General features: G+C 57.0%; 1 protein-coding gene across 3 annotated transcripts in view; it reads right to left on the reverse strand.

The window, feature by feature from the left end:
* Positions 1–16205, reverse strand: part of UCKL1 (uridine-cytidine kinase 1 like 1) — a 22522-nt gene continuing 6317 nt past the window's right edge. For 2 of the 3 annotated variants that reach the window (XM_074888652.1, XM_074888649.1), the window contains exons 2-15: positions 14246–14439; positions 13518–13624; positions 13169–13339; positions 12934–13005; positions 11564–11753; positions 11027–11088; positions 5596–5615; positions 3207–3305; positions 2758–2851; positions 2356–2418; positions 1908–2030; positions 1446–1553; positions 938–1094; positions 1–373 (exon numbers count right to left, since the gene is read on the reverse strand). In XM_074888652.1, coding sequence (XP_074744753.1) covers positions 297–373; positions 938–1094; positions 1446–1553; positions 1908–2030; positions 2356–2418; positions 2758–2851; positions 3207–3305; positions 5596–5615; positions 11027–11088; positions 11564–11753; positions 12934–13005; positions 13169–13339; positions 13518–13624; positions 14246–14439 — 1537 coding nt within the window. In that variant the 3' untranslated portion in view covers positions 1–296. Of the gene's footprint in view, positions 374–937; positions 1095–1445; positions 1554–1907; positions 2031–2355; positions 2419–2757; positions 2852–3206; positions 3306–5595; positions 5616–9117; positions 9135–11026; positions 11089–11563; positions 11754–12933; positions 13006–13168; positions 13340–13517; positions 13625–14245; positions 14440–16205 lie in introns of all 3 variants that reach the window. The other variant, XM_074888650.1, reaches the window with a different exon arrangement.

Raw genomic sequence — 16205 nt, forward strand, 5'->3', positions numbered from 1 at the left:
TTCAAGAAAACCAGAGAAAAAATTTATTATTTTTCTTTATAAAATATCTCCAATAAGTTATATAGGCAAATATTTAAATTAAAATAAATTAACTCCGCTCTATGCTGGGACACGCGACTGCCCACAAAGTCAAACTAGGATTTGTGTTTCTTTGAAAAAATATGCCCTAGATCTCCAATGTAAGATTTGAAAAAAATATCTATGCTTGGTGAGGAGGAAAGAGAAATCTGCAATGGACAGAGGGGTTAAGGTGCGGTGCTGAAGCTGCCTAGCGCCAGTGGCATCTCCATGTCCAGCTAAGTGCTAAGAGCATCTTCATCGTCGCTCCAGTCGGGGGGAGCGTCCGTCCCAAAGTACCGATCGCCAAAGTTCCCTGCGGGGAGAAGGAGAGAGATGCAGTCCTGGCACAGCTCTGCAGGGAGCCCTGCGACCCGTCCTCCAGCCTGCCCTCGCCCCAGCAGGCAGGGAAACAAGAGCAGGTTTATTTGACAGCTTGAGCGGCACTAAAACTCGTGTAGCAGCAAAACTGGAGCAGCCTGGAGGCTGTTTTAGCACCCGGTGGCAGGGGTGTTTCCTGGCACGGCAGAGGCGAGGACAGAAGAACAAAGTGAGCTGGTTTTGGATGAGCTTAGGTGGCAGCTTAGGGAATGAGGTGGGCACAGGTCTGCTCCAGCTGTCCCAGCCCCGCTTCTCCATCTGGGGCCGGAGGAGGCTCACAGCACGGGGAATGGCTCCCTCTGCCAACACGGTCACGGCTCCCTGTCGATTCCAACACCCACATGGCAGCAGGACCCAGGAGAGGCAGTGGGTCCCCGGGTAAAATAAGGCCAGATCTAAGCTGCTGCTGACAACCAGGGCTTCACCTCCTCTGGTGAGTGGGCCAGAAGCACTGAAAATCCCCCCTGCCCCCCGATTTCATTTCTACCCAGATACTCACCGATGCCAGGGATTATCCGGAAAAGATCATTCACCTTCTTGTCCACAGCTGTGGTGATGATCTTCACGCGGGGGAAAGCATAGGCAACTGAGTGGACACCCATCTCAGCCATAAGCAGGGAGAGGAGGAAGATCTTGTCTTCTGGGACATCATGATCCTACAGAAAAGGCACAGGGACAGCCTGGGGTAAGGGATCTAAGGCATGTTATGGCCCATTCCTCCAGCGAGCAGCACTCTAAGCCCCTTTTTCTCTTCCCCTCTTTGGGGTTACTGGGCACAGTACCAAGAAACCAGCTAAATCCAGGTTGTTACTACACAAGGAAGGGGTGACTTCGCCAATGCCCGGTTACAGAGCCACCCCAGCTTGTGCTGTCTCCCACAGCACCTTCCTCTGTGAGGAGGAGCCCGTTTCAGCACAAAGCTCCTCAGCGCGGCTGCAACCAGCGTTTTGCACGTTATCTGGGAGTGAAGCCCCCATCCTCTGCAGCATGCCCGACACCCTCCGTACCAGCAGCACCCGCACTGCCATCATGGCTGCCGCGCCCGTGGAGACCGTGCAGTCCATCAGGATGACGTGGTCTTCGCTGATGTCCTTCGGCAGCCGCAGGTAGTGGAGCTGGGCAGGGGGAAGAGAGATGAGCTTAGAGGCTGCAGGCGAACAGAGCAAGCTGGGCCCTTCTCTTAGAGGGGTGAAGGATCTTTCACGCCTCTCTATCTCCAGGATGCCAGCTGTCTGCTTGGAGCCAGGCGCTGGTGCAAACACTCGGGCAGCAAACCAGCCCTTGTGTGCAGAAGCACGCTGGCAAAGCCCACTTCAAAAGCTTTCAAAGCACTCACTTTCCGAGCACTCACCCCCCGCCAAGATCAACACTGGGATGGCTGAAGAGCTCTCAGGAAATACCTGAGTCACCCCCCGCATGCGGGCTCACGCCAGGAGATGCCCTCGCCAGCCCAGGGCCCCGAGCTTTACCTCCGGCTCGCCCGTGTTGCAGTTGGTCTGGATGAGGATGGTCCCGATGCGGACGTCCTTGCAGACCGCTCGCAGCGCTGGCTCCATGGTCTCGCCCGCTCGCAGGATGGACACCCCGGTGATCTGCCGCACACAGCGAGGGGGAAGGGGAAGGCACGGCGTGGGGAGGGTGCACACCACCGGTGGGGGGGCTCTGAATGGGCAATCCCAAAGCACATCCCTTCCAAGAGGGTTGTGAGGGCAACAGTGGCACAGTGACACTGCTGATGGCACCCTTGGCCACCGACCTGTTGCCTGTCCCGATGATACAGGGTATCATGATAGTAGCCACCAAACTCAGGCCTAGTGGAAGCCCTGAGAAGCCAGGGATGTCCTCCCCTTGCACCCACGGGGTTTTCAATGTAACCCCACGGAACAGGACTGAATTGTACTTTTAGCTTCCACTTACTTGCTTCCCGCTGTATGTCCTCCCTTCGTAGTCCTGTCCCTGAGGGGTCTGGACAGTACAACTCTACAAAAATACATGTGAGAAGCATTACCAGGGGCGCTGACGTGGCCCTCAGTGAAGCTCTGGTACCGGGGAGCCCTGGTACCAGGGAACCAGCCAGCTGCGGGCTGGTCTGGACCCTTAGAAACCGAGGTTGGACAGAGTTGTCACCCAGGGCCATGTCACTGCTCCACAGCCTAGGGGAGCCCTGCCCCTTCTTAATTGAGGAGGAAAGCTCTGATACATGGGGAAGGTTGGAGGAGCAGAGCATAGAGTCCTGGCTCCCTGGCAGTTAGGGGTTAGGAATCAGAGAGGAAACACAGCGCCCACTGCTCACCCGCCCAGCTACACCCCCGAGCCCACCTGGAATGGGAGCAAGGACAGCGCGTGCTCGATCAGCAACCGCATCAGCCTCTTGGAGTAGAAAATGAACTCATCTCTGCTGGTCTCCTTGTTTCTAGAGGGGAGGGAAAGGCAATGTAAGCTGCGGACCAAAATGTACCCCAGGAGATGCTGCCAGAGGTCAGAGGCTGCACAGAGGAGTGCAGCCCCTGCCCCTGCCTGGTTCTCAGCGTCTTGTTTGCACAGGGCCCACTAAGCCTAGAAATGCGGTGGCAGTTTTAAGGTAAAAAGCAGAAAAATTGTTGGCCAGACCACAGAGCAGGGTCCACCATCATCTAGCCTGTCCCGTGTCCCCAAGTCACGAGGACATTGCACAGGTGGGATTCGGGAGCCCAAAGCAAGTCGAGACCACCCCAGGTGGCAGCCAAGCCCCATCCCAGCCCAGGAAGCCGCGGTGGCGGGGGCTTTACCTGATGATGGTGTGCATGCCCCTCACCTGAGGGGTGCTCTTCAGCACACTGAGGGTCTGAGGAAGGGGATGGCACTGGTGGGCAGAGGCCAGGGCGGCCCTAAAAACCAAACACAGGGTCAGAAGGTCTCCGGGCAAGGCTGGTGCACAGCACACGGCCGGAGCCATCCTCCCAGATGTTGTCTCACACTGCAAATGCACACCCAGGCCATCCAGCCGAGCCGGATGAGCGGCCAGCCCTGCCCGCTCCCCCGCGATGGCCAAGGGACCTGCTCCCATGGAGGAGGTCGGTGCAGCTTGAGGGACCTCACAGCCCAAGGACCTGCCCTTCCTGCTGGGCAGCTGACCCCTGGTTGGCCCATCTTGGTTTCCACCGGTTGGGAAGAAAGTGGAAAATACAACCAAAACCTTCTCCAGCTTGGGGGTCTTATCTGGTGGTGGGTCCTGAGCTCATGGGGTGAGAAGGAGCTGCTGCGGTTGTCTCTGTCCTACAGGTGCCAGATGTCACCTGGAACGGGACAGGCAGCCAGGCCCGTGGCGCTGGCACCCAGCTCAATGCAGAGCCGGGCTGCAACCAGACCATTTCAGAGCGCGCCTGGCCCATTCAGGGACAGATCGACACCAAATCGGGGACAGCTTCAAGACTTTACGGCTTTGTGTGACTCATCTCCACATAACTAGCAGGGCTGGGAGCTATTCTTGGATCAAGGGAACACCGTTCATGGGGAAGCACACAATGGAGCCCCATTAGTCACCTCTCTCTTTGAGAGCGGCAGTAATGAGATGAAGGTCACGGCTATTTGGCTTCCACAAGGCTGGGCAGGATGGACAAGCGACTTTGTCTGGGAGGAGGGCTGGGGTCCGAAAGCCACACGTCAGATCACAAACGTGCCAGCGGCTGCATCCCGGTCAGAGAGATGTTGGGGAGGAGAAGAGAGCAAACAAATGAAAGCACCAGGTGATTAAGACTTCAAATCAAGCAGAAACCTGGATTAATTGCACACACACACACACACACACACACACAGAGGCACACAAGCGGAGAAGAAGACAGAGAAGATGACTGGGTAGGAATGGAGGAGGGCAGAGTCAGCTGACTTGAGGCCTCCATCCACATAGCCATCTCCTGGTCTTGGCCAACCAACACCAAACGAGACATTCCCAAGGCCTGTGGGTACTTAAGGGCTCCTTCTTGCTTTTGCCAGCTCCGGTCCTGCGTAGCAGCGAAGAGTCCCTGCGCAAGGAACACTCCTGAGAGCCCCCACAGCTCGCGGCCGTGGGGAGTGCGTGGGACGGGTTGTGCTGCCATCGCAGGCTTGCCCGCTGTCGGCAGAGCCCGGCTGGGCTGGGGCCAAGCCCGGCGCGCTCCCGCTGCCCGCAGACCCCACCGCCTGTTTGGGACAAGCAGCCCTCAAGGCCCTGGACCTGCTGTCAGTGAAGCGAGCTCAGTTAGTCACCGCAACTCAGGTTAGCTGCCTCCGGAGACGCTCCTGGGGGCACAGCCCTGCCTAAACCCCTCCTAAGACCCACGGGGCAGGTGAGGACCTTTGGCAGATGCTGGTGCCTGCCCAGGGGCTACCTGTTTGCTTGTTTCTGGGGGGGCAGAGATCAGCCCCCCAACACAGAGGTGCACACCCACTCATGGCCCCAGCTGGGTTGGCCAAGGTGACAAACCGCTGTCACCCAAACCAGAGGAGCTGAAGGGGTTGTAGCCCACAGGGTTGTCTCCCACCCAGGGGCACAAGCCAGAGCTTGCCAGGGGCACCTCTCCCCTCCGTCACTGCCAAGCCCATGTCACAGCACCCTGCCACGCCAGCAGGACGGGCAGCCCCTCTCCCGCCCTGGTCCCTGTGGTGTTGCAGGGGAGATGCGATGCGACCCGGCTCCTGCTCCCTGTCCCAGATGCCAGCGAGGGCTCTTACCTCTGAGAGCGGCCCCGCGTGCCTGGGAACACCTCCCCTGCACCCCGAGCTGTCAACAGGCCCCCAGGAAATGCTGTCAGCGTTTTGTCACCGAGCTTTCCACACCTTCCCGCGACACCCGCACAGGGGCTGCTGCTCAGTGCGAGGACAGGGAGCTCTGGATGCCACCCTGCTCGGGCCCCTGTCCCTGACAGCAGGGAAGCTGCTTAGTGCTGGAGGGGGTCCTCACAGTGCTTTCTGGGGGAACAGTGGCCGGTCCCATTTTTGGGGTCAGGATAAAGATGCTCTCTCAAGTCCCCCCAACCCAGTTGGGTCCGCACAGCCCCAGCAAAGCAGGAGCCTGTGAGCTGTCTGCCCGAAGAGCCCCAGCCCGGGTTAGTAACATGGCTCACACTGCTCAGGCCTCGCCCCCCCTCCCCGGCATTAGTGTCACAACCAAAACACCGTCATTAGCGTTTGTCTCCTCACATATCCCAGCGCAGCTTCCTCTGGTCCCCAGGTGGGAGGGATGTTCAGGGGAGACAAGACAGGAAACACGAGAGTTTAAGGGCAGAGGGACAAACGTGACATGAAACAAAGGAAAAAGCACTGTTATTAGTCAAAGGGGGGAAAAAAAAGCCCATTTAATTGAGCTATGGCTTTTGGACCTGCGTGGTGCCCGGGCCATCGCCGTACAGACCCCAGTGCTCCTCCCTTGGTGACGGCCATGTCATGGCTGCTCTCCACGGGGGGAAAGCTCTGTCTGCTCTCACCACCCCGGAGTCCCAGCAGGGACATTGTCCCATCCCGGTCCCAGGTGGTACCACACTGCAACACCAGCTGCAGCTCTCAGAGCCCAGAGGGAAATGCCCAGCCCTCGCCCAGGGCTCTGCTGCAATCCCAGACCAAGCGCAGGCGCTCAAGGCCAGGCTTGCAAAAACCTTCGGCCAACCTGCCCCACATCCACACAAACTGCTGGTGGGCTCAGATGGGTGCCCACCTCCTGGCACCCTGCAGAGATGATCTGCTCAAGCCTCGGAGAGCTTGGAAAGCCAAGAGCACTGGGAACACAGGGAGAAACCCGGCTCTGAGCATCACCACCCGCCGGGAAGATCTTCCTTCCCCCGAGTTGACCTGGCCCTGCCCTGGGATCACCATCCCTTGGAGACGGGCTGCAGGCTGAGGCAGAGAGAAGAGCTCAGCCTCTCCGGCAGCCGCCCCGCTACCACCGTGTCACCTGTGGTGAAACCCCTTGGCCAGCCCTGCCAGGAGGGATGAAGGGATGGGTCTCTGCCTGCCACGACCTGCAGGCAGCCTGCCTGCGAAAGCAATGCTTCCTGTCCCTCCCCCTGCCAGGCAGGACCGTGACGGAAAATTCAGACGGGCAGCCATGAACACGTCAAGAAAACGTCTCACTTTGGAAACTTATTTTTTCCCCCCCAGAACAAAAGCTTTAAAGGAAAAAAAAAAAAAAAAGAAGAAAGAAAGAGAGAGAGAGAAAGGGGTGACCATCTCTCAGGAAGGCTTCAGGGAACATCCTTGGCTCTTTGTTGAGCATGCTATCAAGCAGGAAGCAGACAAGAGACATCCAGCTACAAAGGAGCTAATGCAGTCAAGGCATTTCAAACACGTACAGCAGCTGGCTTTCACGGCTGACATTTCAAACAAGGGCTGTTAAACTGCGCCATGGGTTGATATTTAAAGACACAATTGGCAAAGGGCATACCAAGCTGATCGAGACATTGGGGGTGGGGAATATTGATTGGTGAGGAGAATTCAGCTGAAAAGAGCACTGGCTCCGAGAGCCGGGCTGGTCGCTGGAATAGCATGGCAGAAGGGATGGGAAACAGGCTCGGCTGAGAGCACTGCACCTCGGTGGGCATGGGCGGCTCCTGCTGCTGGGCTCGAGGAGAAATACTCACCTGAGAGTGCCTGTAGGTAGTGACACCTCCAGCACACGCCCGGTTAAACATGTGGGAAGCTGGACAAGAAAGAGCCCAGCTGCAAGGATGCTCAGGTCTGACCTGCGCTCTGAGGGAATACAGAGGAAAGCAACGATGCTCCTCAGCAGGCAGAAGTTACAGGAGGAAAACAAGGTTGGCAGCTTCAGGGAACGGCACTGGTTTCTTTAAACTCCTCAGAATTCACCCATTTGATCGGCTGAGAGTTGGGGAGAGGCGCTCCCTGCCCGTTCCAGCCACCCTCTGCAGCAGGAGAGGCAGCTCAGGGCCAGCCTGGAGCACAAGGACCAGAGAAATACCTGGGCTTGGGGCCAGTCTAAGCATCCAGGTTTTATTCTACCAGCTACAAAGGCCTCGCTACGTCCCCACGGCTGCCAAAAGGCTGTGACATCAAAACAACAACCGTGACATTTAGATGAAGCCATTCAAGACAGGATAGGGAATCGTTTTCGATGAAAAGCCCCATATTTGCCAAGAGCCTCTCGCCTGACACGCGTCTCTCCATCCACCTCTCTCCTCTTGCGAGCGCGGAGCCGCAGAGGAGCTGAAGGGAAACCGCAGCAGCAGTAAAAGCACTGGGACTCCAGGAGTGTAAACAGATTTTGTTGCAGGAAATTTTTTCCAGACTTTCTGGCGAAGGCATAAATGGAAACCATGAGCCTTAAACAGAACATAAAAATGTCTGTGGCTGTGGTTATCACAGAGTTATTTCTGGAGGTCAGAGTTACCTTTCCAGACTTGCTATCATAAAGCTACTAATACTTTCTTCACATATTATTCAATACCTGATTTTTAAGGTGCACAAAAAGATCACCTGTACTGAGTGCCACTGATTGAAGAGGAGAATCACTGGAGAGGAAAGCAATTCTATATGTGTGTGTATATATATATGTACACATATACACATGGGCATATATACATATATACATAAACACACATCAGTCTACCCTCTGAAGTTATTCCTGCAACTTTTTAAAGCAACAGACTTCACGCTGAAGAGCACCTTCCCACCCCGACCTCCAGCCACACAGGGAAGCTTACGCTGTCTGTGTGGAAATGTCAGGCCCCCACGGTGTTAAACAAGCAAACAGAAATAAAATAAAACATCCAGTTGCCTAGTCTAGGAAATGAATGGCTTAAGCAGAAATAAGTAAAGTGGTGGTTTTTTTCCTGTTCATCTCAGGTATTTTAAAAGCTTGTTGTATGCTGAATGTAAATTTTAGGGTTACCCGAGTTAAGTGTCTCCATGCAGTGATGGAGATCTAAATGGAAACCCATCTGCGGTAATGCATCCCCTCTGCTTCCTACAAAAATTCCTGGAAACTTAGCTGGCTGCTTAATGGAAGTAAGAGAGCTAAAGTCCCATCTGGATCCACATGCTGAAGAGGTTAAGTAAATCACCGTCTGCTTTATAGCATCCACCTGCAGATACTGAGAAATCAGAAATCCTGCTGGATTAGGGCATAAGCATGTTCTCAGTCCCCAGGTAGCTGCTGCGTATCTTTAGATAATGCAGGACAGCGGGTGCCTCTCGCCACGCCGAAGCGGCCACGCTCCCTCCGAGTGCCATCAGGCTTGTGGCTGAGAGCCCCCACGTGCAGCGAGGGACCCAGGGCTCCCACCACCCTCGAGCCGCTTTCGTTAATCAAATAATTGACATTTAATGATGTTTAATGATGCTTAATCATCAGGGATGGAGAGTGGCTCTGAACAACTGTTCATCTTAGAGGATGAAGGGAAATAAGAGAGAATCCCAGGGTGCAAAGCTTTCCCTCTTGCAGAGACCAGGGGTCCCCAGCGATCAAACGTGGCCCTGCCCCGGCTTCAAGCTGGTGGTGCCCTCGCAGGATGAATCCATCCCTGGGGAGCAGCCCTGTCCCTGCCACTCCCAAAGCCAAGGACAAGGCGGCCTTTCGCCAGCTTCGAGCGTGACGAGGCCGTGCGTTACGTGAGCTGTCGGTCTCGGCTGCAGGTCAGGGTTAGGCCAAGCAGTGCCTGGCATTGGAAATGCCTCGGGCTGCACAGACAGGACAGAGTTAGGGGCTCTTACCTGACACTGAGTTCACGCTGCGGCAGCAACACAAAGACACAATGCAACCGGTATTAAGCATTGTCAACACCAGGGTCGATTCAAGATAAAAGAAAAGGAAAAATAGGAATATTTTCCTGCATTCACATGTAGCCTTTTCCCCGTCTTCCCCTCCCCAGGTAAATGAAAGCCCCCCCCAAAGCCAACCCTTCACCTGGCTCACAGCAGCACCCTGGGGAGGAGCTGCTGTGTTTGCTCACTGCAGTGTCCAGCGCCAGCTTTCCTGGCCAGAGCCCAAGGGCTGGGAGAAACAGCCATTTCCCTCCTCCTGGCCTGTGCCCCACAGCTGCGTGCCCTCCTCAGCCTGGTGCAAGCGACGCTACCAGGGCTCTGCTCCTTACTCCTCTGACCTAGGGTTTAGCAACTGACTTCCCGACCTTTGGGCCCCTCACTCCAAAAAGGACCTTGAATTACTGGAGTGTGTCCAGCGAAGGGCAACGGAGCTGGTGCAGGGTCTGGAGCACAGGTCTGATGGGGAGCGGCTGAGGGAACTGGGGGGGTTTAGTCTGGAGAAGAGGAGGCTGAGGGGAGACCTCATGGCCCTCTACAACTCCCTGAAAGGAGGGTGCAGGGAGGGGGGATGAGTCTCTTGAGCCAAGGAACCAGCGCCAGGACAAGAGGGAATGGCCTCAAGCTGCGCCAGGGCAGGGTCAGACTGGCTCTTAGGAAGGATTTCTTTGCAGAAGGGGCTGTTGGGCGTTGGAATGGGCTGCCCAGGGCAGCGGGGGAGTCCCCATCCCTGGAGGGGTTGAAGAGTCGGGTTGACCCAGCGCTGAGGGATCTGGTGGAGTTGGGAACGGTCAGGGTGAGGTTCATGGTTGGACTGGAGGATCTTCAAGGGCTTTTCCAACCGAGATGATTCTGTGATTCTGTGACCTGCCAGAGCTTAGTGATGTAAATCTGGGCAGTCAGAAAGCCCCAACTGCCGTCTGCAGCCCTGCAGAGAGTGAGGTGCTCTGGGACGGGGGATGTTCCATCACATTTTTGCATCAGAGTGGTCCTGGGTGCAGGAGGCACGATGCCATCGCGTGCCAGCTCACATCCAGGGCCTGAGCGGCTCCTGCCATGCGGGAGCTCAGAAAGGCCTGCAGGAATCGAGCCCTTTACTTTCAGGTGCATCCACCTCCAGGTCACGGTTCTTCCACCTCCCAGGACATTGCTCTGAGCATCTCCACAACTTAAAACATCAAAGCTACAAACATGGCGGGGGAGGCGGCTGTGCTGCTCAGGGAACAGCGACATGCAACAGGGTCATTTGATCGAAGGGTCCCAGGCTCAAACCACTGGTCAGGACTGGCCCAGGACACGCAGAAGACGACTTGTTAAAGCCAGTGATGGGGAAGTGATGGAGCATCTGCCTGGAACAGGGCTCAGGTGTCAAACATGACAAGACTTTGGGTTTTGAAACCCATAGGCTGCACCTAACACCAAACTGGAAAAGTGGGCTCTTGGCTGTGCAGCGGCGTCTGCGAGAGGGTGACGAGAAGAAGCCAGAGAGCTAAAGTATTGTGGGGTTTGGGGCGATGCTGGCCCCGGGAGGGCTGCAGGCCAGGAGGCCACATCACTTGGGTCACCGGAGGATGGTTGGTTTGTCCCCAGGTGACCCGGCTCTCCCAGAGAGGGAAGGAAGCTGCTGCAGGACCACAGCTTGCAGAGAGCCTTGCACTGAGCAGAGCACAAGGACGAGGCAGTCTCCTTCGCTGAAACAGAGGGAGCAGGGCTGGGAGGAGATCACGGGGACAGCCCTGCGGCCCACACGCCTGGAGCACAGAGGGAAGCACCCAGAACACCGCTTCCTGCAGTGCCACCGCTGCACGGGCAAGGCTGACACCCCCCGCCATCAACACCCGGGGCACCAGGCAGCTCTTACCTCTTCCAGCTGGCTGTGGACGTGCTGCACGATCAGGTCGATAGCCACCGTGTTTCCGCTCCCTGGAGCCAACCAAAAACAAAAGAGAGAGGCAGCCTGCTCAGGACCACAGTGCTAGCAGGGCCTGAAACTTTTCTTCCCCGAGCAGCCCACTGTGTTAAAAAATACACTGTATCCCTGCTTCCCCAAAGAACCCTTCCCTAGCAAAGCAGGAGACATCCCTCCTTTTATTAAATTCTTATTTAGTCCTCACTGAGGATCTCAAAGTCACCTCTAGTTTTAAATCGCTAAGCTGCAGGAGCTGGTAGGGCAGGACAATGGTGGAGGGAAAAGTGCAGACTTTCCCCCAGGAATCTGCTTTTGGCCAGTGTTCGGAGACACTCAGCTGGAGGGATCTTTGCTTTGCCATGGGACAGCCCCTCTCCTGCTGGAGGGTGGTGGGACTGGCCAGCAGAGCTGAGGGCAAAGGGACGGGGTCTCCCTGGTCCCACTCAGGACAGAGCCCTGCAGCAGCTGGGGGCAGCCCTGGGCAGGTACCTCGGGGGACGACGATGTCGGCCAGCCGCATGGTGGGCTGGATGTACTGGTCGAAGGCAGGCTTGACAAACTTGTTGTACTGCTTGATGACACCCTCGATGTCACGGCCACGCTCGCTGATGTCCCTGCGCAGGCGACGAACCAAGCGGATGTCGGAGTCTGTATCCACAAATATCTTCAGATCAAGGAGCTGAAATGATTGGGGAGGGAACAAACCCCGCCAGGTTAGATGTGTAATTCAAACCGACCTCCACCAGCCACAACCAGAAGGCTGAGCCCTGTGCACAGCTCAACACCAGTTCAACAGAGCTCGGCTCAGCTCTGCTTCAGCCTGGAGGGAGCTTTGCCTCTGCAGCCCCTGGCTGACTGTGCAGATGCTTCAGCGAGCCCCCTGCTGCCACCTGCCCCTTCCTCTCATGCCCCCTGAGACCTGTCCTGCTCCAAACCTTGTCTCCACTTCTAAGCAGCTCCAACGCTTTGGCTGAATGTTCCTCAAGAGCGAGGAGGAGACAAGAGAAGTGAATGCCCATGACACAGACCAAGAGGCTTGTCCCAGGAGCTGGAAGGGAGCCAAGCACAGCAGGTCAGCTCACGATGCTGCCCTTAACAGCGAGAGAAGGCGCAGGGATGCTCCGAGGAACCTCCTGGGGGATTCACCCAGCTGTCCACTGGAGGTCATCGTTGCTCCAGGAAAGTGCAGCTCAAACACTCGCTTGGCAGGGAAGGAAACTTTCTAGACCGAGCTTGGCTAAGTTTGTGCAGGGCTCACTCCCTCCTATAGCATTTTTCATGTAGCTAAATAATTCCCAAGGAAGCCTGAAGTGCTGGGTGAGTCCACCCTAGGAAGACCAGGCTTTACGCAGTAGAAATACAGCAGACTTTGCTGCGCAAGTGGCGGCATGTGGCGTGGAGGTGGGCTACTGCTAGTCCTATTGATGCACCACCACCGCCAGTGACCAGATCACCCCTTGGCTCCTGGTTCCTGGGAACCAACGGCTGAGATCAAGGTCTCTGCTGAAAGGCTTGATCTCAGCCGGGGGCTCTTCCCCCGCTGCTGCAGCAGTCGAGGCCCATTCCTCCTGCACAGTGAAGTGCCACAGCAGCCGGTGGGACCTGGAAGAGGTGGTCACCTCCCTGCTGCGGAGCCTCAGGAGGAAGCACGCTCCCACCGCCTCCCCCCAGCTGGCTACGGGGTGCAGGGCGGGATTGTAGAGGTGACGCTGAAGCACTGTGGGAGGACAAGGTCCCATCCAGCGGGGCACAGCAGCCCCGGGCACCTGGGACTCTCTTCGTGCTGAGATATAAGGCTGCAGAAGAGGAGGCTGGCGCCTGTCAGGCTTCCCCAGAACCAATTCTAAGCCCTTTCTCACCTTCAGGAGCTCCTTGTCCGCGAATGCCATGATGCCTTCAAAGATAATCACATTGGCGCCATAAAGGGTTTTCTGTGGAGTCAAAACGGAGGTGGTGAGACACAGAACATGTGTTCAGAGATTCCCCATCCCAGGGAATCTCTCTGGGTTGTTAGTGACTGCAAAGGGGCTGGAGGGGTCCAGTCGGCACCCCCTCTCCTGCCTTGGCAGTCCCACCCCCCTCAGTGCCCCATACCCATTCCTTCTTCCGGCTGTGGGTGGTGAAGTCGTAGATGGGGATCTTCACGCTCTTGCCTTGCTTCAGCTTCTTCAGGGTGGCGATGATGAGGTCAAAGTCAAAGGCGTCGGGGTGGTCAAAGTTGAAGTCGTTGCTGGCTGCCTGCTCCTGCTGCTGCTTGGTCAACACCTGCCCACAGAGAAGAGCTCAGTGCACGTGCCCAGAAACCTCTCCTTCTGCCCCAAGAACCATCCGAAGGGGAAACCATGACCTCATCACCAAATCCACCTTGCCTTTCCCCATCAGGGGGTTACGCCAAGGGCCATGGCAGCCCAAGGAGCCTGGCCAGGCCAACGTGCAGCCTTACCTTGTAGAAGGAGTCCATGGACAGCAGAACCACCCAAGGGACATCGAGAGCCTCGATGATCATGGTGGCCACCGTGGTCTTCCCAGAGGCACTGCCCCCTCCCAGGCCTGCCAGGGAAAAGGGGATGAAGCCACCGAGCCCACAGTCTGCCTTTCCAACCACAGGCTAGAGCCCAGGTCCTGCTCTGTTGCACTAAGTTGGAGGAACCTCCAAAGAGGGAGATCGATGGGCACTACTAGAGAGATTATCCTTGAAAATGTCAAATGGCACGTACTGTAACTGCCAGCAGTATCCACAGCAAGAGCTGGGAAACCCTTCGTTAGATGGTTGTGTAACAAGGGGAGAGCTGGCATGAGAACCAGCCTAGACTAAATCCCTGGGAACTCGTGACAACCCAGGCAACAACAAGCAAAGATTGTGGTCTGCCCAGTGCCCGCTACAATCCACCACCTCCACCTGTGAGGTCTCAGCTTCTGCCCAATCCTACAGCTCACCCAGTCAATGCTGGACTAACCGTGGGGACTCTCCCCGCTCCTGCCCGGGCTGAGCAGCTCACAACCTGAAGTCTGGAGCCAACCTCAAGTTTCCAAGGAGGTTGTGGGGCAGGAATCCCCCTGTGATCTCCTGGAGAGCCAGCGGACAGGCAGCACCAACGCTGCCCGGGCTAACCCGCACCAGCGGAAGGGCAGAGGTGGGACAGAGCCCGGACACGCGCTGCCTTCGCCTACCTATCACGAAGGCCTCTTTGGACTGCGTCCCGTGCTCGTTGTACCACGGCGGCCGGCCAGCTGTGTAGATGGTCCTCTTGCTGGTCCGCAGCAGGGGTGGCTCAGACTTGCACTGGCTAGTGGTCCGCTTTCGGGGTGGCTTGGTGGAGCCCACTGCAGGGTACAGCCGGTCTAAGGACTCGGCGCTGCTGTTGCTGAGGATGGGGAGAGGAAGGAGATCGGTTACTGGTGGTGGGGAAGGGCCCGTGGTGAGATCTCCAGGGGATCCCACGCTGTACAGGGGAGGGATGCGACGGAGGAGGGGGAGAGGCAACCACAGCCCTGCTGTGGCACCACCAGCACCCCCACCTCTGCCTCCCCACGCCATGGTCAGTGATGAGGAATTCTCACACAGGACCACATTTTAACCTGGAAAAGGTGCAGCACACACGTCTCTTCCTATGGCTTTACTGCCTGGGGAATGTCTACGTTAAATAAACACGCCGGTGAGCTCTCAAAAGCACTGGGGGGTGTTACTGCAGAGGGCAATCACCTGCCCTGACCGGCCGAGGGACCTTTTGGGTTCCATTTGCATCCGCTTTGCCGTGCGGGCTGAGCGAGCACCGAGCACTGCCAGAGCCCTGGAGCTGCTAAATGCCTCTTATCTCTCCTCCCACCGCAGCCCTGGGGAGGGAGAGGAAAAAAAACCACCCTCTGGAGCCCTTTTGAGCTTGGCAGTGGAAGAGCAGCGGCTGGGAGGCGATAAGTGGCCTCTGGCCAGGAGATAAGCTGCAGTCGCGCTGCCCGGCCAGCACCGGGATGGGGAGGATTATTTATACCAGCTCCCGCTCCTCCCCGCTCGCTGTTTCGCAGCCTCGGGAGGGATGTCTCCTCCCTGTGAGAAGGTGCAAAGGGCTCTCCCTGCTCCTGCTCGCTCCTCTCTCCAGCTGTGACGGGGCTGGAAATGAAACCTCTGCAAGGTCAGACAGCCCCGGGCACCGAACGCTCCAAAGGCAGCTCCGTTTGGGACAGCCCAGCCGGGCTGGTGGGGCTTTGCTGCCTCTCTGTTATTTTTTGCTCTTGAAAGGGCTTAAACTGCAGGGCTTTACAGATTTTGGTTTGATTTTAAGCTGTTTTGGTATGAAGATTAATTCCCTTCCCTCCCCCAGCCCTTTTTAGAACAATTTTAGAAAAAGATCAAAATTTGAGACCGGCCATCTGTGTGTAAAGCGACCCGGCAAACACCCCGCGTGCGGCGGGATCCCCCCGGCACGCCACCGCTACCTCCCGCAGCTCCTGCCCCTGCGCCAGGACGTCTCACACCGCTGCCGACCCTACAAGGGTGCACCTACAGCGTCCCCCTGCCAGCGCCTCGAGCCACCAACACCCCGTCCCCTTGCACGAGCCCATCGGCACAGCCAGCACTGAGCACCGCTGGCCTCCGGCTCACCCCAGAGCCGCAAACACCCCAACCGTCGCTTTTAAAAAGCAACATCAGGAGGTGAGACCCATCGGGAGAGTCTTCTGGGGTTTCTTTCTGTGCAAAGATGGCTCCTTCCACCAGAAAGGCAAACCCAGACGGGGTATTTTGGTTTCCTCTCCCACCAGTGACGCTGCAGCAGCAATTAGGCCCCGCGCGCTATTCCCAGAGCGGGGCTGACATCAGCCGACGATGCCGGCGCATAAACAAAGTCATTTTGGCTTGATAAAAGCAGAGATGACAAAAACACAGTTGTTTACCAGAAAATAAACCAGTTCCTTTCATCTGCGTCCCAGCCCCTCTCCCGGGACCGCGGTAACTCCAGAGCCGTGCCGCCCAGGGCTGCTCAGCCGTTTTCCTCCGGGGATACACGCCAGCATCCCCGCGACGGGCGGGATTCGGGATGCTCTGCTCTGCGGGGTAACGCAGCGCCCAGCCCTCCCATGCCACCCTCAGCCCGCAGATGCCGCGGGCCGAGCCCAGGACCCGCACGCTGCGACG

The sequence above is a fragment of the Strix uralensis genome, chromosome 18 (assembly GCF_047716275.1).
Source record: "Strix uralensis isolate ZFMK-TIS-50842 chromosome 18, bStrUra1, whole genome shotgun sequence".
Lineage (NCBI taxonomy): Eukaryota > Metazoa > Chordata > Aves > Strigiformes > Strigidae > Strix > Strix uralensis.